This window comes from Kogia breviceps, chromosome 16 (assembly GCF_026419965.1).
Source record: "Kogia breviceps isolate mKogBre1 chromosome 16, mKogBre1 haplotype 1, whole genome shotgun sequence".
Taxonomy (NCBI): Eukaryota; Metazoa; Chordata; class Mammalia; order Artiodactyla; family Physeteridae; genus Kogia; species Kogia breviceps.
The window spans coordinates 1,800,698-1,823,061 of record NC_081325.1 but is presented as its reverse complement, the minus strand read 5'-3'; the positions used below and the strand labels follow the sequence as shown (position 1 = coordinate 1,823,061).

The 22,364-nt window shown below is 44.4% G+C and overlaps 2 protein-coding genes across 9 annotated transcripts in view; one reads left to right on the top strand and one right to left on the bottom strand.

The window, feature by feature from the left end:
* Positions 1–2,936, bottom strand: part of MPHOSPH8 (M-phase phosphoprotein 8) — a 54,165-nt gene extending 51,229 nt beyond the window's left edge. The window contains exon 1 of one of the 3 annotated variants that reach the window (XM_059041465.2): positions 2,227–2,936. In XM_059041465.2, coding sequence (XP_058897448.1) covers positions 2,227–2,445 — 219 coding nt within the window. In that variant the 5' untranslated portion in view covers positions 2,446–2,936. The remainder of the gene's footprint in view (positions 1–2,226) is intronic. The other 2 variants (XM_067016388.1, XM_059041464.2) reach the window with 2 other exon arrangements.
* A 10,997-nt stretch (positions 2,937–13,933) lies between these two features.
* Positions 13,934–22,364, top strand: part of CENPJ (centromere protein J) — a 45,531-nt gene continuing 37,100 nt past the window's right edge. For 4 of the 6 annotated variants that reach the window (XM_059041454.2, XM_067016277.1, XM_067016279.1 and 1 more), the window contains exons 1-2: positions 13,934–14,011; positions 21,819–22,328. In XM_059041454.2, the coding sequence (XP_058897437.1) occupies positions 21,885–22,328 (444 nt within the window). In that variant the 5' untranslated portion in view covers positions 13,934–14,011; positions 21,819–21,884. Of the gene's footprint in view, positions 14,012–14,216; positions 14,423–21,818; positions 22,329–22,364 lie in introns of those variants that run through there. The other 2 variants (XM_059041453.2, XM_067016278.1) reach the window with 1 other exon arrangement.

Here is a 22,364-nt window from a genome sequence, read left to right as displayed (position 1 = left end):
CGTGCTTCACAACAAGAGAAGGCACCAGAATGAGAGGCCCACGCACCGCAATGAAGACTAGCCCCAACTCACCACAACTAGAGAAAGCCTGCGTGCGGCAACTAAGACGCAACACAGCACCCCCCCCAATATATATATATATATGAAAATTTTTTGGAGATTTCTGACAATTTGAAAAAAGTCACAGACGAAACACATAGCCAGAAATACTGAAATTAAGAAAAAGGTATGCAATGAATGCATAAAGTATATGTAAATACTGGTCAATCATTACAAAGACATAAAGTGAGTGACATTTAATGTAAAATTAATGTGTTAGTTTTCTTAATGTTTTATAACTTTGCTTTCAAAGAATTATATTACCATATTCTTTTCTAATTGGAGAAAGTATTATTACAGGTAAGTGACTGCTTTAAAAATGTAATAATGTTTCTGATACTGTACTATGAATATGACTGTAGTACTATATGCCACAAAAATTTTCTAACAATTCATTCATTAGTGTCTAGGCTAGACTACTGCGAAGCAATTTTATCGATTACACTAGGGTACCATAAAGTTATGAATCAATAAACTTCTTCACATTATCTTTTCATTTTTGATGTGCAGTGCTGGTAATACATATAACATCTACAGTGTTTTGTATCATATAAGACAATACTGATGTAGGTTCTGACAAGCAATTCATCTCATAAACAGAAGATGTAAACTTAGGGTATAAATTACTGTAAATATATTTTCTCTTCCTTATGATTTTTAAAATATTTTCTTTTCTTTAGTTTACTTTTTAATTAAGGATACAGTATACAATACACATAATATACAAAATATGTGTTAATTGATTGTTTCTACTATGGGTAAGGCTTCCCCTTCTGGTAGAAGGCTATTAGTTAGGTTTTGGGGGAGTTTATAAGTGGCTTTTCAGCTGCGCGGGGGTCAGGCACCCCTAGGCCCCAAGTCGTTTGAGGGCCAACAACTATGCAGCAACGAAGAGGAAAGAAACTACAGCTCCAACAACATGGAATAAATGTCACAAAGACACTGTTGAGCAAAAAATGCAGACACACACAAAACAAATATAGTGAGATTCCATTTAAATGAAAGAAAAATTTTTTTAAAAATATGGGGCTTCAGGTACAGTGCCTACAATTCTTTGGAACTGGCAAAATTAAATATTGTATGAAGGACTGAGTCATCTTAATTCTGAAGATATTACCCTCCTAACCAAATATTTTCTGAATATCTTTCACCTGCCAAGCACTGTGTTAAACGCAGGTGATACATCTATCACCTCAAGGTGCTTACAAGGTATTTGGGAAAATTAGCCATAGAAATGTCCCTATCTTTACTGCAACTAACAATAAGATTGATGACGCCGGATTTCAGTTATTTATCCCCCACTGAACAGGAGAATCTTTCATGTCAGCAACTGTGTATGCTACAACTCATCTCTATATCCTCAGGACCGAACACAGCACCTACCCATGCAGTAGCTGAAAACAAAAAAAGTCTGCTAAATGAATGGACAAAAAAAATTAATATAAGGTAGCGTATGACAAATGGGAAATAACAGACAACAAAAAGAACACAATACAGAGAACGACCACCGTATGGGGCCTTTGGTCATCTTACACCTATTTACTAAAACAGACTATTTTCCTATTGCCCATCCTCCCACCTTCCCCCAGCCTCCGGCCCACAATTCATTCACTCACTTAACATCTGATATACACAAAGCAATCACGGCATGCTAGGCACTGGATTAAAGTGTCAGCGATAACAAATTAATAAAAAGCATAGTCTACTGAAGGAGCCTACGATCTAGCAGGAGACAAACATGTAAAAAACGATAAGCTTGAAGGGCATAAATGGGGAAGCACCTCACTCTGCGGGGACCAGGGTGAAACAAGGCTTTCACAGAGACACTGAGCGGGAAGCGCCGGGCAGGGCGCGGCGAGGAATTCAAGGCTCCTGCGAGGCTGCAGGCACACGCCGCGCAGGGAGAGAGGGCGAGGATGCTCAGGCTCTCGGACCGGAGACGCCGCCCCCCCCCCCCCGGGGATGGGGATGGCGCCGACGAGGCCTAAGAAGGAAGCCTCCTCTCAATGTCCCCGCGGCGTGGACATCCGTCTACACCGCCTCCAGCGCCTCCTGAGCGGGCAGCACCACCCCGGCCGCGCCGACCGCCGCGCGTGAGCCTCCCCCCGGCCCGGGCCCCGCACGTACCCCGTCTATCTTCATGTCCAGGATTTTCTCCACCTCGAACACATCCTCGCCGTCATCCTCGCTGTCCCCGACGGCCTCCGCTCCTTTCGCGGCCGCGTCCTTCTCTTTGCCCACCGCTCCTCCTCCCTCTCCTTCGACTCCGGGCGACTGGCCACTGCCGTCGGCACCCGAACCAGAAACTGCAGCCGCGCTCGCCACCTCCGCCTCCGCCGCAGCCATAACGGAGCTCTGCCAGCCACGGGGAAAGCAGTTGCGACGCGCGTCCCCCGCTCGGCCCCGAGCCCCGCCAGAAGGATGCCGCTGACCAGAAAACGCCAATGGCGGGCTCGGGACCCCAGAGCGACGCGCGCGCACAACAATCACGTCAGGGCGGGCGCGCCGGAGCCCCGCACCGCCCACAGGAAGCAGGTGGGCCGGCTGAGGTGGGGGTTGCCCCGGCCGGAAGGAAGAGCAGCGCGATGAGGCGCGAGGAGAAGCCGCCGGGTAGCGCCGGTGGGCGGGGCTTGAGGAGCGCGGGCGGGGCGTGGGCTGAGGGGGAGGGAGCCGCGGAGGGGAGGTTGCACTGTAGCGCTGGTGGGCGGGGATTGCGGGACGTAGGCGGGAAGTGGGCGGGGCGAGAGGGTCAGCGCGAGGGTCAGGCTCGTGGCGTGTCTTCTCTGCGCCGCCCTCTGCCCAGAGCAGGTGACCCTTGTCTGGGTGATTTTGATCCGATTAACGCCTGTGAAGGATCCAATCAAACACAGCTAGCTCATAGTGCTGTTATATTTTAGGGAGTGCTGTTTAAAGATAAGGAAAACATTTATTTTCCAATTTCTAGTAGGGTTTTGTTTTTTTAATTCCCACCGAGAAAAATCAGAGGAGGTGATAAAAGTAATTTGTACACGTTATGAATGATTGACAAAAATAGTCACCCCTCAAAATGAATTGTCGCCCAGAGTTGCTAGGTGAAATATTTCTCACTTTGAATTGCAAATAAGCAAATAAAGTCTTTGTAGCAGCGAGCTTTTTATTTAACTGTGAACTTTGTCGACTGAAAATAAATGCACAAGGTGAGAGCTGCGAGTTGGGTTTTATTTGGGGCAAAATGAGAGCTATGTCCAGGGGACAGCGCCCCAGCAGCTGAGGGCCTGGGTGACCGGCCAGGAGACGAGCGGTCAGGCACGCGCTGCTGCTGGCCACGAGAAGCGGACGCCCCATTAGGGATTTTGTGCTTTTCTAGATGTGAGGGGAGGCGAGAACCGGGCTCCTAAAACCTTCTCCAGCTTTTCCCAGAGCACAGAGCGCCTCACTCCTGATCTCCGCCCTGAGCTCCTCTCAGGGGGCCTTGAAGGTCCGCAGCTGTTGGTGGGTAATGACCTCATCCTCGAGTGACAAGTTTCAGCTGGCAACTTAATTTACAAAATTAACTCTTTTAAATGGACTCCCTGAGTTCATTTAAGACTGATCTGGCAGGCGCCTCTTGAGAGCAGCGCCAGATGTTCGAGTTGGCTCACAGGAAGGCATCCTAGGCATTAGGAACACAGCGATCTGCTACACCATAGCCTGCCCTCCAGGCACTCTCATCTCTAAGGGAAGACACACAGCAATTCTAATGCTTCCATATATTTTTAAAATAAGTTTAAAAAAATATTATAAAGCAACGTTAGTTGATGGGGAACAGCTGATTGTTTCACAAGAATTCCAGCTAACAAGCATAGAAGAAAAAACAGAGAGCCCCAATATTTCATAAAATGATTCAGACAACAAAATCATCAGCTGAAAGACTGATGAGGAACTGGATGCCAAAATATCTGTCCACAGGTTAGTGTTGGCTGTAGGCAAACAACTCCACAGGGGAAACCTGCTGATCAATGTTGGCATTATTAAAGTAGAACAACCAGCCTTCACGGCTCATGTTGACAGAAATGCTGATCCTTAATCTACTCAGGACTTTAGATCTAATTTCCAGTTTACAAGAAATATGGGGAAAGAGAAATGGAAACAGACATGTCCAGAATGTGGGACGTCCTGTAGGAGAGCCAACCCGTTTCCTCAGCAGCAAAAGAAGATGGAAGAGAAGGCTGTTCTAAATGTCCAAAAACTTCACAAAGCATTTTAAGTCTTGAGGGAGTTCATTACACTATTTACTCTGCTTGTATGTATTTTTGAAATAAAAACTTTTAAGTATATATGTTCATTGTAAAATTTTTTCAATTAATTCAAAAATGTATAAGACAGAAATAAAGTTCCTGTTCCTCAAAGGCAACTAGTTTGGAATATGACATGACAGATTTTTATCTCATACATATATAAACACCCATTTATACAACTTTTGAAATGAGCTCTATTGCACATGCTATGCCACTGCACTGTGTATGTATGCACATATAATACATGCATGTGTTGGTGTGTCCATATTTCTGTAAGATGAATTTCTACAGGTAGAATTCCTGCTAGCAGAATTTATAGGTCAAAGAGGGCAGTGATTTAGGTTTTCCTTCCAGTTTTATTGAGATATAATTGACACACAGCACTGTGTAAGTTTTAGATGTACAGCATAATGATCTGACTTACATACACGATGAAATGACGACCACGGTAAGTCTAGTGAACATCCATCGTCTCACACAGACACAAAATCAAAGAAAAATATTTTTCCTGTGACGAGAACTGTTGGGATTTAGTCTCCGAACAACTCTCGTATGTAACACACAGCAGCGCTCATCCTATTTGTCATGCTGTCCATCACAGCCCTACTACTTACTTGTCGTATGACTGCAAGTTTGCACCTTTGGACCACCTTCGTGCACTCTCCCCTTCCACCACCCCCATCGCTGGTCACCACAGGTCTGATCTCTTTTTCCATGAGTTTGTTTCTTTTTGAAGCATAACTGACCTTCAACACGATATTAGTTTCTGGTGCACAACACAGTAATTCGATATTTCTATACATTATGAAATGATCACTGCATAGTGATTTAAATTTTGATAAACACTGCAAAATTTTGTCTTATTAGTATACGTTTCTGGTAACAATGTGAGGAGGTACCCGGTTTGTCTTCTGTAATTACGTGAAGCAAACAAGCAGGGCAGGCCAGGGCCAAGACCTGACTGATTGGGCCAGTAAAGATATAACGAGCCCGTTTCGGATTTAGATGGTTTATACATATATAAACAGCAAAAGGCAGAGTAGTCAAAGATGCCAGCTCCCCTTGGCCCTGGGCCCACGGCCCCGAACGGAGCTGGACGTCTGCAGTGTGAGTTGTGGGACAGGTCCTGAGCTTCCTGCCTCATCGGGGAGGAAGGTGGGAGGAGGCCTTGAGGCAGCTCCTCACAAGCCTCCCAATTCCCTCGGGCACCAGCAGGCTCACAGGGTCCCTCACCAAGGTGTTGGGAGCCACTGGAGAGGCGGGCAGGCCCCGCAGCAGGAAGGAAACCCTGCACCTGTGTGCGTGAGGGGTGACGGGCAGGATGGGTGGAAGGACAGCCAAGACTGTATGTCAGGGCTTCCCCAGTGGCGCAGGGGTTGAGAGTCTGCCCGCCGATGCAGGGGACACGGGTTCGAGTCCCGGTCTGGGAAGATCCCATGTGCTGCGGAGCAACTAGGCCCGTGAGCCACAACTACTGAGCCTGCGCGTCTGGAGCCTGTGCTCTGCAACGGGAGAGGCCGCGGTAGTGAGAGGTCCCCGCTCACCGCAACTAGAGAAAGCCCGCGCACAGAAACGAAGACCCAACACAGCCAAAACTAAATAAATAAATAAATATTTTTTTTAAAAAAGAAGACTATGTCAAAGACACCAGGGTTCTACATAAAGGCAGAGCGGAAATGGCCTGAAGGGTTCGTGTGGAGTAGGCTGGACAGAAAAACTCCCTTCACAAGGAAAACTCAAGATGGATCAGAGGCCTAAAGGAACAATGCAAAACTATAAAACTTCTAGGACATAACTTAGGAGAAAATCTAGATGACCTTCGTTTGGTGATGAGATTTTTAGATGCAACACCAAAAGCAAGATCCACCAAAGAATTGCTCGGGACACCTAGTTTCTCTAAGCAATAAGAAAGGTGTCCAGGGACTTCCCTGGTGGTCCAGTGGTTAGGACTCTGTGCTTTCACTGCCGGGCCGCTTGGATCCATGGTCAGGGAACTGCGATGCCACAAGCTGTGTGGTGCAGCCCCAAAACAAACAAACAAACAAAGAAGCTGCGCAGGGATCTGCAGGTGAGGGTCCACACCAGGGAGCGTGCACACCAAGTGCCAGGTGGGCCCAGGTTCAACACCTGGCCCAGAAACAGGCTTGTTTTCTCCCAGTTTGCTCAGCCTGGCTGCACCGGCTCCCTGCCAGCCTCCTGAGAGGGGAGAAGGAAATAAGCTTCCAGCATCGTCCCGATGAGTCTCTCATCACCTTAAAGTATTCAAACACGGGGCTTCCCTGGTGGCGCGGTGGTTGAGAGTCCGCCTGCCGAGGCAGGGGACACGGGTTCGTGCCCCGGTCCGGGAGGATCCCACGTGCCGCGGAGCGGCTGGGCCCGTGAGCCGTGGCCGCTGAGCCTGCGGGTCCGGAGCCTGCACTCCGCAACCGGAAAGGCCTCAGCAGTGAGAGGCCCGCGTACCGCAAAAAAAAAAAAAAGGTTTGTAAAGTTAATGTCTTTCACTCGGGTATATCAAATGTCAGTGGAAGAACAGTGTGACTTCAGTAGATATGTTTAGTGTATATAGAATGTGTAAATTTAAGCTTTGAACTGTAGTTTAATAAACGTAAAACTGCATCATACTATTTGTTCCTAATGTAACCTTTGTATGACTGCAATACAGTTTTGCTTTGCATAGAGTAAAAAAAAATTACACTTCAGGTTTTCTGAGATTATGAGTGTTTTTGTAGTCATTTTGAATGTGACCGCAGCAGACTGAACATTGAGAAATCTATTTCTATTGCTAAAGTAGTCTTTTGTCTCACTAGTTTGCTGCCCATTTTCTGAAATAATAGTAAGACTACTTATTTTCATAGTATTTCTGGACAATCCTTTGTCTGTAATATCGTTGACAAACCAAAATTTTTACTATAGAACCTCTAATACATTAAGCACTTGATATGAAATACTTACGAGAGCTGCCTGCCTTTTGATCAGGAGTTGGTGCGATGTCCAGTGACTTACAGGGATCGTAATTCTTTACATCCACTGGTCTCCTTTCTTTGATAGATTCCCATATAAAATCTGGGTTTGCAATATAAATATGGTTCTTCTGGATAGACTTCAGTTGATACTGGCTCAGAACATCAGCAATGCCTAAAATTACATGTGTACACTAAGAAAAAATCAATTCATTATGCATTAGCTAAAAACAAAATTTAAATAAATTATTTGTATCTGTTTCTCACCCCATTTGTAATAATTTTTTTTCAGATTTCTAAAACTCTTACGAATGACAATTTCTAGTTACACAAAAGTTTAAAAAGATCAACAGAGTATGGATATGGATACACCAAAATTTATTTACCATCTAACCACCTCACCGTAAGAGGTAAAAATTGAAGTCCAAAGTCGTTAGACCCAGGCCTGCAAATGCGGGGCCTGCCCCTGTAGGCTGCTCTCCCCTCTGTGGGTCATTGGCAAGGCTGGCCCAGCCTGCCCCATCCTGGGCCATAGCCCTGGGGTTTGCCTACAGGGAGCCTGATTGGTTCTGTGAAGCACATTCAACTCCAGCTGGGTGCTGGGTGCTTCTCTGGTATTTAATAGTTTGCCTATGAACATCAGAAACAGAATGTCCCAGTTTACCTACATTTTAGGCAGAAATGTATATTCTTCCCTTACACGGCTTTGCTCACTTACCTGACTCACTATTTCTGTGGATGGATGAATAATTCATGCCTATTCTCAGTTCATTTTCTGGGTAGAGAATGACAACATGGTCTCTCATTTTTAGAAACTCTCACATAGTGTGAGTGCAATCTTTTTGGACATTATTTTCCAATGTACATAAACATCTAAAATGTGCACACCAGCTACTATAACAAAGGAAGCAGTTCGATACGTGATGGTGAGGAATGATCTCTCAGATAAATTGTGAAGTGGAAAAGACAAGTGCAGACCGTGTGTCTGCTGTGCTGCATCTGTGGCTGCAACAGAGCTGTGTGCTTGTGTGTGTTGTCTGTGCAAAGGGCAGCTCCAGAACTGGTCCGGGCAGATCCCGGTCCGGGCAGATCCCACGTGCCGTGGAGCAACTAAGCCCATGCACCACGACTACTGAGCTTGAGCTCTAGAGCCCATGAGCCACAACTACTGAGCCCGCGTGCCACAACTACTGAAGCCCATGCTCCTAGAGCCTGTGCTCCACAACAAGAGAAGCCACCGCAATGAGAAGCCTGTGCACTGCGACAAAGAGTAGCCCCTGCTCGTCACAACTAGAGAAAGCCCGCGTGCAGCAGTGAGGACCCAACGCAGCCAAAAATAAATGAATAAATAAATAAATAAATGTTTATATATATATAAAAGAAACAATAAACTAATGAATGGTGAGATACCGGGTTTAATTCACAGTAGCTCTTTGTCGGTCTTTGAACCTGGAGTCTGTTCTAGCAGCTTGTCCACAGGAAGCTGGCGTTCCCTGAAGGGCAGTGGGTCCCACTGGTTTAAGGAGGTTCAGCGAGCAGGTGTCCCTCTCCACACGGCCTCTTAACCCTTGACTGCCGGGTTCCCCTGGCTGTAGTCCCACCCTAGGCCCTTGCTGGGCAGTAGTGCCCATGTAAGGCCCTAAATGCCATCTGTGTGTAGACAACCCCCGGTGTACGGCAGAAGGTCCGCTGTGTCCTAGCGCGTCCCCGGCATGCAGAGCCCCCTCCGGGACAGCCACTGCCGGGGGGCTCCGTCCTGGGCTTCGGCCCTCGACTACCCCTCCACTCCCGGGAGCCAGGCCCTGTCCCCATCCCTTTGGCCCCGGCCCTCCGCCCAGCAGCGGAGCCCTGACTGTCTCCCCTCTTCTCCACACTGAAGCATGAGCAAACTTTTTCTTATTTTGAAAATTATGTTTCAAATGAAATTCAAATGTCCTATCATGGTTCAAGGCCTGGCCTCTCCCAAGCCTCATTCTGGCCGAGGTGGCTTTTCCTTCAGGTGGGCAAAACCCTCAGGGCCTTCGCACAGCTGTTCCTTCTGCCTGGGACCCTTCCCCCTACCCCACCCACACTTGTGTATCACACCCAGGATGCAGTATCCGCCCAACAAATTAACGAACGAGGGCTCCACATTTCTTTTTTCTCATGAGGTCTGGTTAAATGGAAGTCCCTTGATTTGACTCTGCCTTTGCTTCGCCTTAATATTTATTAACTTCATAGGTATTGATAGTCTTTTACATTCAAATTGATTCAAAATGATCAGGGTGTAGATGGGACTAATGATAGATACTGTGAAAGATATTAGACTACGCTGTGTAGGTTAATCTATCTTGCTCTCAATGCCCAACAGTTAAAAAACAAAAAATAAACAAACAAAACACTGTAATGAATCTTTCACCATTTTCAGAACAGTCTGTATCACGTGCCCGGCCTGTGCTGGACAAGGCGGGCTGAAGCCAGCAGGGCTGCTCAGACCCACCTCTGGATCCAGCTTTGTCCTGGGTGAGTTCTGAAGTCCTCGGACCTGGTGTTTAAAAAATATTTTCTAATAGAAAAGTAGCTCATGTTCACCTCAGAAAATACAGAACTGTGTAACAATAACAAAATAATCTCAAAACTAGGGTTCTTGTTTTGCTTTTTCTTCCAGGCTTTTTTCTATATGTATGTATTGTAATGGAATATAGGATTATCAAAATTGAAACGATACTATATTCATAATATCTATCTTGCATTTTTATGTCAGCATTTTATCTTTAACATTGTATCATTAAGCACTCTTGGAAAACATTTTTTTTCACCAGTAAGATTTTTCTTTTAACCTCTTTATTGGAGTATAATTGTTTTACAATGGTGTGTTAGTTTCTGCTTTATAACAAGGTGAGTCAGCTATACACATACATACATCCCCGTATCTCCTCCCTCTTGCATCTCCCTCTCTCCCTCCCTATCCCACCCCTCTAGGGGGTCACAGAGCACCGAGCTGATCTCCCTGTGCCATGCGGCTGCTTCCCACTAGCTGTCTATTTTACATTTGGTAGTGTATATATGTCAGTGCTACTCTCTCACTTCATCCCAGCTTACCCTTCCCCCTCCCCGTGTCCTCAGGTTCATTCTCTACGTCTGCATCTTTATTCCTGTCCTGCTCTTAGGTTCTTCAGATCCATTTTCTTTTTTTTTTTTTTTAGATTCCATATATATGTGTTAGCATATGGTATTTATTTTTCTCTTTCTGACTTACTTCACTCTGTATGACAGTCTCTAGGTCCATCCACTTAACTGCAAATAACTCAATTTTGTTTCTTTTTATGGCTGAGTAATATTCCATTGTATATATGTGCCACACCTTCTTTATCCATTCACCTGTTGATGGACACTTGAGTTGCTTCCATGTCCTGGCTATTGTAGAGCTGCGATGAACACTGTGGCACATGACTCTTTGCTTTATGGTTTTCTCAGGGTATGTGCCCAGTAGTGGGATGGCTGGGTCCTATGCCAGTTCTGTTTTTAGTTTTTTAAGGAACCTCCATACTGTTCTCCATAGTGGCTGTATCAATTTACATTCCCACCAACAGTGCAAGAGGGTTCCCTTTTCTCCACACCCTCTCCAGCATTTATTGTTTGTAGATTTTTTGATGATATGGCCATTCTGACTGGAGTGAGGTCATACTCCATTGTAGTTTTGATTTGCATTTCTCTAATGATTAGTGATGTTGAGCATCCTTTTATGTGTTTGTTGGCAATCTGTATATCTTCTTTGGAGAAATGTCTAATTAGGTCTTCTGCCTATTTTTGGATTGGGTTGTTTGTTTTTTTGATATTGAGCTGCATGAGCTGCTTGTAAATTTTGGAGATTAATCCTTTGTCAGTTGCTTCATTTGCAAATATTTTCTCCCACTCTGAGGGTTGTCTTTTTGTCTTGTTTATGGTTTCCTCTGCTGTGCAAAGCTTTTAAGTTTCACTAGGTTCCATTTGTTTATTTTTGTTTTTATTTCCATTTCTCTGGGAGGTGGGTCAAAAAGGATCTTTCTGTGATTTATGTCATAGTGTTCTGCCTGTGTTTTCCTCTAAGAGTTTTATAGTGTCTGGCCTTACATCTAGGTCTTTCATCCATTTTGAGTTTATTTTTGGGTATGGTGTTAGGGAGTGTTCTAATTTCATTCTTTTACATGTAGCTGTCCAGTTTTCCCAGCGCCACTTATTGAAGTGGCTGTCTTTTCTCCATTGAATATTCTTGCCTCCTTCATCAAAGACAAGGTGACCATATGTGCGTGGATTTATCTCTGGGCTTTCTGTCCTGTTCCATTGATCTATATTTCTGTTTTTGTGCCAGTACCATACTACCTTGATTACTGTAGCTTTGTAGTACAGTATGAAGTGTGGGAGCCTGGTTCCTCCAGCTCCGTTTTTCTTTCTCAAGATTGCTTTGGTTATTTGGGGTCTTTTGTGTTTCCATACAAATTGTGAAATTTTTGTTCTAGTTCTGGGAAAAATGCCATTGGTAGTTTGATAGGGATTGCATTGAATCTGTAGACTGCTTTGGGCAGTAGAGTCATTTTCGCAATGTTGATTCTTCCCATCCAAGAACATGGTATATCTCTCCATCTGTTTGTGCCATCTTTAATTTCTTTCATCAGTGTCTTACAGTTTTCTGCAAACAGAAATTTTGTCTCCTCAGGTAAGTTTATTCCTAGGTATTTTATTCTTTTTGTTGCAGTGGTAAATGGGAGTGCTTCCTTAATTTCTCTTTCAAATTTTTCATTATTAGTGTATAGGAATGGAAGAGATTTCTGTGCATTAATTTTGTATCCTGCTACTTTACCAAATTCGTTGATAAGCTCTAGCAATTTTTGGTAGCATCTTTAGGATTCTCTATGTATAGTATCATGTCATCTGCAAACAGTGACAGCTTTACTTCTTTTCCAATTTGGATTCTTTTTATTTCTTTTTCTTCTCTGATTGCTGTGGCTAAAACTTCCAAAACTAAGTTGAATAATAGTGGTGAGAGTGAACAGCCTTGTCTTGCTCCTGATCAGTGGCTCCCAGAAGCAGGCTTAAATTAAGCCCCTTTAGAATACTGTATGGCAGGCCATTGCAGGTGTGTGCCCAGGCAGGAGAATCTATAATGCTAAAGAGCTAGCAGTGGCCAATCCCATTAAAACTTTGGGTGCTGACATGAGTTTACCTCCAACAGGTCTGTCCATCCAACTGAAGTAGATGGGAATTCCACTGGAGAAGGGGCAATCAATTTGTTTAATTTTGTCCAGAGAAATACAGGAATCTAGCATAGGTACTGGGGAGTGGAACCAAAACCCCAAGTTCAGTTACAAATTAGACAACAAGTGCTAAGTTTCATTGGGTTCAAACAGCTGTGGGTAAAAAGGACTGACTACAGATTCTAAGGAATATTTATCACCTCTGTTCAGCAGAATGGTATTCGTTTCTTTTCCACAGGATTGTGGAATGGACATTGACAGTGGTGGACTGTAATAGGAAAGAACCTTCTGTATTCTATTACAAGTGAATCACTAAAGGGATGTTGCCTGTAAGCTTAAGGTATACACAATGGCCCATCTCTGGGAACCCTGCCTGCCAGGTAATGAGCATTAAGCTAAAATACCTCTGTTTAGCTCACACACCTCCTGACCAGGCCCACCTGTGAGGGAGGAAGAAATTAACCCATCCCCTCCAGAGGCTGATGGGAACAGGAGATGTTTGACTTGACTGCCCTTGGAGTATAAAAGGAGCCTGAATTCTAACTCAGGCAAGATGGTTCTTTAGGGGCACGAGCCCACCATCTTCTCGGTCCGCTGGCTTTCCGAATACAGTCGTTAGTCCTTGCCCCAAGTACCGATCTCTCGGATTATTGGCCTCTCCTCCAGCGCAAGCAATACAAGCTTGGACTTGGTAACAGTAGTTCGTTTCTTACACTGTACCGATTGTTACAAATAGCACTTCGATTTCTTTACATATTTATTTAAGCAGACACAAAGCCGCGGTGTGGACACTATGGTAACTTGCAGGGCCTGCCTCTGCAGTGGCAATTACGAAAACGGTTTTCGAGTTTTGCACTTTAGTGTTCAAAACAGAACTAGGTTTATTTTAATAAAAAATAAACAAAATAAAATTAGGCTTTATTACCTAACGGGCGCAGAGCCAACTACGCATTAGGCAGAAAAGACGAGCGGTAGCTACTTTAGGAGTGAATTCATCACAAGGTTACCTTTGACTCATCAGAGAGTGTGGCCGAATGTCCTTTTTTCTTTTACTTGGTCACTCGTGGCAAAGAAGACAAAAACAAAAAACAAAAGACACGCGGAACTAGACAGAAGCGCCCCCCCCCGTCCCAACCGCGTGGGCGCCAGCCGAACTTTTGAAAGGCAGGGGAGGGGCTCGGTCTGTCCCGGAAGTTCTCTCCGGGAGCTGTTTCCCCCCCGCCTCTCCGCCCGCCACCACCACCCCTTGCCCGCGCCCGGGCGGAAGACTCCAGACCGTGAGCGCCTAGTAACGTGAAACGTCGGGTCGCCGGGAGTGGTAGTTTGCATGAGTCCGGCTGAGCGCTCTCGCAAGCGCAGAGGGACAGGTGGGAACTACATTTCCCAGGAGCCCTCGGGCCCGGGCGGAGTGGGCTGGCCGCGGAGGCTGTGGCGGGTGGTTTGTAAGGGTAGCGGCGGCAACGACGACGGCTCGGGCTCTGGCGTGAGTGGAGTGAGAGGCCGGGGCGGCGGAGCGGGACTTCGTGGCGGGGGTGGGGTGGGGGTGGGGAGGACCGGAGGAGCTGGTGTGTTCGTCGCCCTGCGTCCACGAGGGACGGCGGGCGCGCGGGGAGCGGCGCAGGGCGGCGAGGGGAGCTTTGGGTCAGTGTCGGGCCTGCGAGCGTTGTTTCGCGGCGGCTTCTCGCGGGCTCCCTCCGCTTGTGGTCTCGGCTGCACTCTGAGCTGCTGCGCGGAGGCGCAGGGCCGCAGCTGCGCGAGGAGCGCGTCGGTGCGTCACCTTCCTGCTGGTCAGGGCCGGCCTCCCTGCCGGCAGGTGCTGTCTTGCAGAGAGCTCCGGGTTTGAAAGCTTTGCTGGGTGTTGGTGGCTTTCAAGGACGTGTACTTTGGGAGACCGGTAAGCCACCTTCCTAAGCGACCAGTTACTTCTCAAGGCCTGAGGGAGGCTTTGAATTGTTTGCGTCTACGTTTTCCGCCTCACGAGGTAGAGAATTTATCCCCTCCGCCCTGCTGCTTTAAAGAATGTTTACGTGGCAGTCTTTGGAGGTTTCAAGGCTGTCCGTTCGTTTCAAACAGATTTTGATATCAGGAAGATCTGAGTCCACCTGCTAATAATCCTTTCTAGGCGTTTTGCTGTATATGCTCCCTTTACCAAGGCCTTAGCATCAATACTAAGTAACAGGTTAAGGTGGAATTGTATTTTTGTGTGTCATGCCGACAGTAAATATACCTCTAGGATCGTAGTGATGAAGCTGAAATGAAGCAGGGGAGGTTTCTTTTTATCGTGGGCAAGAGATGTGTTACCGAAAGTGAGTTCCGGGTGTTCCTGCTCAAAAGCCAGTGAAGAGGCAGGCTGGTGGAAAGGAAAGTTTGCTTTCTTTTGGGTGCCGGGAGCGGGGAGGGCGACTCCTGTCCAAAGGCCGACTCCCCTCCCCGTCGACAGTCGTGTGTCAAGAGCTGTTATAGGCGGCGGGAGGGGCCCACGTGGAAGCAGCGCAAGCAGCTCGGACAGGCATCTTGAAGCTGGTCATGCGGTCCTCTGGCCAGCGTCATCTTGACTGTTCTGAGTAGTTCATCTTCGGTTCCAAAGTCGGTTTGTTCCCATTTTCTTGAGGCCTGTTCTTAGAATTGCGGCAGCTTCTGTCATGGCTACAGTTAATGTAGTTCACTTCTCCCACCTGATGCGGGTTTTAGTATTTACAAGACAGCCCACCGGAGAGGGCTCAGGATATTAGCTACAGCCTTGAGAAGGAGCTAAAGTGCCTTGCCTTTGCTTAATGACTAAACTATTATTGTTTTGTCCTGTTCGACTGCTTTTCTTTGCTTCTGCATTTTCTCACGCCTCTGGTTAAACTTATCTTTGGCTAAAGTTTTTCCATAGGCAAAAAGGCAGGCTGAGGACATGGGGGGCAGGGACCATAGGGTCCTGCTCTGTTTTAGATGCAGACGTCTGAGTGCTGCATCACAACAGTGCTTGCGCTTGCCAGTCTAGTAGGGAACTTTGCTAGTTTTTGTTTTGTTTTGTTTCGTTTTAATTGGAGTATAGTTAATTTACAGTGTTGTGTTTCAAGTGTACAGCAAAGTGATTCAATTATACATACATACATATTCTTTTTCAGGTTGTTTTCCTTTATAGGTTATTACAAGATATTGAGTAGAGTTCCCTGTGCTGTACAGCACATCCTTGTTGTTTACCTGTTTTATGTTTAGTAGTGTGTATCTGTTAATCCTAAACTTCTGATTTATGCCTCCCAGCCCCTGCCAATGTACTTTGGTAACCATAAGTGTTTTCTGTGTCTGTGAGTCTGTTTCTGTTTTGTAAATGAGTTAATTTGTATCTTTTTTTTTTTTTTAGATTCCACATATAAGTTATATCATATGATATTTGTCTTTCTCTGACTTCACTTAATATGGTCATCTCTAGGTCCATCCATGTTGCTGCAAATGGCAATTTTCCATTATTTTTTATGGCTACTACTCCATTGTATATATGTACCACATCTTCTTTATTCATCTGTGAGTGGACATTTAGGTTGTGTCCATGTCTTGGCTACTGTAAATAGTGCTGCTATGAACATTGGGGTGCATGTATTTTCTAGAATTAGGGTTTTCTGTGGATATATGCCCAGGAGTGGGATTGCTGGATCATATGGTAGCTCTACTGTTAGTTTTTTAAGGAGCTTCCTTACTGTTCTCCATACTGGCTGCACTAACTTACATTCCCACCAACAGTGTAGAAGGGTTCCCTTTTCACACCTTCTTCAGCATTCATTATTTGTAGACTTTTTAATGATGCCATTCTGACTGGTGTGAGGTGATACCTCATTGTGGTTTTGATTTGCATTTCCCTGATGATTACTGATGTTGAGCATCTTTTCATGTGCTTGTTGGCCATCTGTATGTCTTCTGTGGAGAAACGTCTATTTAGGTCTTCTGCCCATGTGTTGATTGGGTTGTTTGTTTTCTTGATGTTGAGGTGTATGATCTGTTTTTATATTTTGGAAATTAATATCTTGTTGGTCGCTTTGTTTGTAAATATTTTCTCCCATTCTGCAGGTTGTCTTTTTGTTTTGCTTATGGTTTCCTTTGCTGTGCAAAAGGTTTTAAGTTTTATTAGGTCCCATTTTTTTTGTTTGTTTTTTGTTTTTGTGGTACTTGGGCCTGTCACTGTTGTGGCCTCTCCCGTTGCGGAGCACAGGCTCCGGATGTGCAGGCCCAGCGGCCATGGCCCACGGGCCCAGCCACTCCGCGGCATGTGGGATCCTCCCAGACCGGGGCACGAACCCATGTCCCCTGCATCGGCTGGCACTCAACCACTCAACCACTGCGCCACCAGGGAAGCCCTGTGTTTTGTTTTGATTTTATTTTCATTACTCAGGAGACAGATTGAAAAAATATTGCTACAATTTATGTCAAAGAGTGTTCTGCCTGTGTTTTACTCTAGGAGTTTTGTTGTATCCGGTCTTACATTTAGGTCTTTAATCCATTTTGAATTTATTTTTATATATGGTCTCACAGAATGTTCTAATCTCATTCTTTTACATGTAGCTGTCCAGTTTTCCCAGTGCCACTTATTGAAGAGACTGTCTTTTCTTCATTGTGTATTCTTGCCTCCTTTGTCATAGATTAATTGACCATAAGTGTGTGGGTTAATTTCTGGTCTTTCTATCCTGTTCCATTGATCTGTATGTCTGTTTTTGTACCAGTGCCATACTGTCTTGATTACTGTAGCTTTACAGTATAGTCTGAAATCAGGGAGTGTGATTTCTCCAGCTCTGTTGTTCTTTCTCAGTATTCTTCTGGTTATTCGGGGTTTTTTGTGCTTACATACAAATTAAAAATTTTTTGTCTAGTTCTGTGAAAAATGCCATTGATAATTTGATAGGGATTGCATTGAATCTGTAGATTGCCTTGAGTAGTACGGTCATTTTAACAATATTGATTCTTTCAATCCAAGAACACAGTATATCTTTGCATCTTTTTGTGTTGTCTTAATTTTCTTTCATCAGTGTTTTATAGTTTTTGGAGTACAGGTCTTTTGTCTCCTTAGGTTGGTTTATTCAGAAGTATTTCATTTTTTTACGTGATGGCAAGTGGGCTTGTTTCCTTAATTTCTCCTTCTGACATTTCATTTTAAGTGTATAGAAATGCAACAGATTTCTGTGTATTAATTTTGTATTCAGCAAATTTACTGAATTCAGTGATGAGCTCTAGTAGTTTTCTGGTAGCATCTTTACGATTTTCTGTGTATAGGATCATGTCATTTTCAAACAGTGACATTTTTACTTCTTCTCCTATTTGCATTCCTTTTCTTTTTCTTCTCTGATTACTGTGGTTATGACTTCCAAAACCATGTTGAATAAAAGTGGTGAGAGTGGGCATCCTTTTCTTGTTCCTGATCTTAGAAAATGCTTTTCACCATTGAGTATGATGTTAGCTATGGATTTGTTATATATGGCCTTTGTTATGTTGAGGGATGTTCCCTCTATGCCCATTTCCTAAGAGTTTTTTTTTATATCATAAATGAATGTTTAATTTTATCAAAAGTTTTTTCTGCATCTACTGAGATGATCATAATGTTTTTATCCTTCAGTTTGTTAATGTGGTGTATCACATTAATTGATTTGCAGATACTGAAAAATCCTTGCATCTCTGGGATAAATCCCACTTGATCATGGTGTATGATCCTTTTAATGTATTGTTGGAGTTGGTTTGCTAGAACTTTGTTGAGGATTTTTGCATATATGTTCATCAGTGATACTGACCTGTGATTTTCTTTTTTTTGTGATACCTTTGTCTGGTTTTGGTATCAGGGTGATGGTGGCACATTTAAATAGAGTGAGTTCAGACGTGTTCCTCTCTCTGCAATGTTTTGGAATAGTTTGAGAACAGTAGGCGTTAACTCTTCTCTCAGTGTCTGGTAGAATTAACCCATAAAGCCATCTGGTTCTGGACTCTCGCTTGTTGGGAGTTTTTTAGTTACTCATACAGTTTCAGTACTGGTAATTGGTCTGTTCATATTTTGTACTTCTTCCCGGCTCAGTCTTGGGAGATTATTGTACCTTTTTAAGAATCTGTCCACTTCTTCTAGGTTGTCCATTTTATTGGCATATAGTTGCTCATAATAGTCTCATATGATCTTTTGTATATTTGTGGTGTTGGTTGTAACTTCTTTCATTTTTTTTTCTTTTTAAGGAATGTAATGCAATCTTTAAAAAATTTTTTTTAAAAAAATTATTTATTTATTTATTTATGGCTGCATTGTGTCTCCACTGCCGTGCGTGAGCTTTCTCTAGTTGTGGCGAGTGGGGGCTACTCTTAATTGTGCATGGGCTTCTCATTGCGGTGGCTTCTCTTGTTGCGGAGCACAGGCTCTAGGTGCACAGGCTTTGGTAGTTGTGGCACATGGGCTCAGTAGTTGTGGCTCACAGGCTCAGTAGTTGTGGTGCACGGGCCTAGTTGCTCCGTGGCATGTGGGATCCTCCCGGACCAGGGCTGGAACCCGTGTCCCCTGCACTGGCAGGCAGACTCTTACCCACTGCGCCACCACGGAAGTCCCTCATTTCTGATTTTATCGATTTGGGCCCTCTCCCTTTTTCTTGATGAGTCTGGCCAGTGGTTTATCAATTTTGTTTATCCTTTCAGGGAACCAGCTTTTAGTTTCATTGATTTTTCTGTTGTTTTTAAAAACCTTTTCTGGTTTTTGATGTTACAGAATGACCTTGTAGCTTGTCTTTGTTCTAAATTTGGATTGCATAAGTTTCCTGACGTGGTCATTTAAATTCAATCAAGTTTACTGGTTGATTCTGATGAAGAGTTGTTGCCTTTTTACATAGGTTTCCAACTCAAAAATAGTTAGAATTAGTTTGCTTACCACAGTTTAAAAAAATTATTCAGGAGTAAGAGATACCCAGTAAAGTGCCTTAATCTTTTTTTTTTTTTTTTTTGGCCACACCATGTGGCTTGCCAGATCTTAGTTCCCCAGTTAGGGATAGAACCCTGGGCCCTTGGCAGTGAGAGTGCAGAGTCCTAACCACTGGACTGCCAGGGAATTCTCAGAGTGCCTTAATCTTAAGTGTACAGCCCAAACATATATACCAGTATAGTCACCACCCAGATAAAGAACATCCCTATCATCCCTGAAGGCAGAAACCCCTTCCCAGGCAATACCAGCTTCCTAGACAACCATGATTTTGACTTCTGGACCTGTGAATTTATTTTGCCTATTCTCAAAACTTCATACTAAATGGAATCACACATATTCATGTCAGACTTTGGTTCAACTTTTGTCATCCATGTCGTTGCCTATAGCAGTAGGTTTTTTTTTTTTAATGCCGTAATAGCTGTGGTTCTCAAAGTGTGATAACAGTGAGAAAACAAATCACACTGCCATTTTTGTTTTGTTTTGTTTTATCCCCAGTTTTCTCCATTGCAGTTAATGTCAACTCTGTTCTTCCAGTTGTTTAGCCAGAGAATTTTCAGGAATGAAGGAGAGGATCCCAATAAACTCTTTAGGTTATGGTAGACAATAAAGGAGTAGTAGGTTATGTAGTCTGATCATACGAGGTTCAAAGTTGGGGACTTTGATGGTAGAGGAAGGGAGAATAGTCCAGGTCTAAAAAAGAACAATAAAGAAGATACATATTGCAAGGGTGTGGGTGTTTTCTCAGGAAGGTGAGAGACGAGGTTAAGAATAATAGATTTTAGGGGCTTCCCTGGTGGCGCAGTGGTTGAGAGTCCGCCTGCCGATGCAGGGGACACGGGTTCGTGCCCCGGTCCGGGAAGATCCCACATGCCGCGGAGCGGCTGGGCCCGTGAGCCGTGGCCGCTGAGCCTGCGCGTCCGGAGCCTGTGCTCCGCAACGGGAGAGGCCACAACAGTGAGAGGCCCGCATATCACAAAAAAAAAAAAAAAAAAAAAAAAAGAATAATAGATTTTGCTTGTGACGCACAGTGAGTGAGTGGCATTGGGATGCTTGGGACACGGAGACAAGATAAGCACGTGCTTGGAGATTAGCGTGGCAGGATGAAGGGCGCTGACATAAGTAGATTCCCAAACATAAAGACGTAAACCCTGGAGGAGTCAAGGTAGATAGTGGGGATGGGCTGTAAGAACTGGTGGTTTTCGGGAGGAATGGGCCATTGGTGGGGGCTTCCTGCAGATGGGAGTTATGAAGTCTGGGTGACTGGGTCTTACTCTGCCCCTCATAACTGCACCACATGCACCTCTTCCACCGGGTCCTTAGCTTTTCCTCTACGTGAGGCCTTTCTGTCCACCCCGTCTAAACTTGCAGTCTCCTACCCCCACCTGGCTTTCGTGTGTATTTTCCCCACTAGACTCTGAGTTATTAACTGCTGTCTACCCTGTGCCTACAACAGTATTGGGCACAGGGTAAGAACACAATAAATATTAGTTGCTTATCTGTTGCACAGTTACAGAGTTACACTATGAATTTGGTTGTTTTAGATTATGATTGATACAGCGTAGCCGTCCCGTGCTATGAACCAATGAAATTTTTATTGTTGGACATTGAATGAACACAAACAATACTTTATAAAACTGAATTATTTTCAACAGTATAACCTTAGTTCTGATTTAATTTTAACTTACTTTTAGCAAACATTTATCAAGTTTCTTCTATCTCCCAGGGATGGATGGTGCTAGACAGTGGTGAATATACAGATACCTTCAAGGAACTCACAGCTTGGTAGATTATGAACACAGAAGAGAAATACCAGTAATGATGAGATGACTGCCAAAGTAGTGAAGTCAGAGACCTCTAGGAATGCACATGGGAGACTGCCTGGTGGGCAAGGGGTTATAAGGGAGAAGGGGAGTAACGGGCAGCAGCAGACAGTGCCAGGTGAAGCCGTGGGGTGGTGGTGACTTCTGTTCTGCGACTAGGGAGAACACGCGTTCCCCGTGTTGGGCAAAGAAGCAGTACTGGACGAGGGCCAGGTGCGTGCAGGTGGTTACAGTGGATATTGATAGTGGCCTCTTTTTCCTTTGGTAATCAAATAACTTAGAAGATACTTTAGCTCCCTCAGTTTTTGGTCAACTGATTGAGCACTTGTGTAAATTCATCAGTAACTGATTAAATCAGAAGGGAACTTTGAGTTTTGATCCACTCAATTTGGATACTTTAAAGACGTTTTAAAAATATGTAACTTATTGCCCGATTGCTTTGCTAGTTAAAGTCTTTCCTGTAAGAAATATTCAGTAGGTTTTTGTGCTGGGTTGAGGTTTGGGTTCAATAGCTTTAATAATTTTTGTTGGCTGTCTTGTTTCTACAGGTGTTGGGAATGAACAGCTCTTCTAGCTTTTACATTATTTAAATACAGTAGTGTCATTGGACTAAAATGTTCCTGATGTCAACCTCTTCAGAGTTAAACAGTGGGCAGAACTTCTTAACCCAGTGGATGACCAGTCCGTCTCGGGCTGGGGTCATATTAAATCGTGGATTTCCTATTTTGGAAGCAGAGGAAGAGAAGCGGGCAAATGTGAACATTTCTACCAGCTTTCCTATTAAACCCACAGATTTTTCAAATAGCTCCAGCTTTATAAGTGATGAAGATTCACTTCATGAAGAACAGAAGTTGGAGCCCAACAGCCCTTACAAGTTACAGTCAGATAAATCTGAAACACAGCGAGTCTTCCCTTCAACTAAAGAGGGCACACAAATAGTGGCATGTCAGCATGCTCCTGGACACAGGGAAGATAGCAGAAATGAATGTATTTCAGATCCTGTGAATGAATTCAAAGAAGTGGCTTATAAAGACCCACTTTTTAAAAAGCTTGAACAGGTAAAATGGGATTTGACTTAATATGTATCTGTTTTA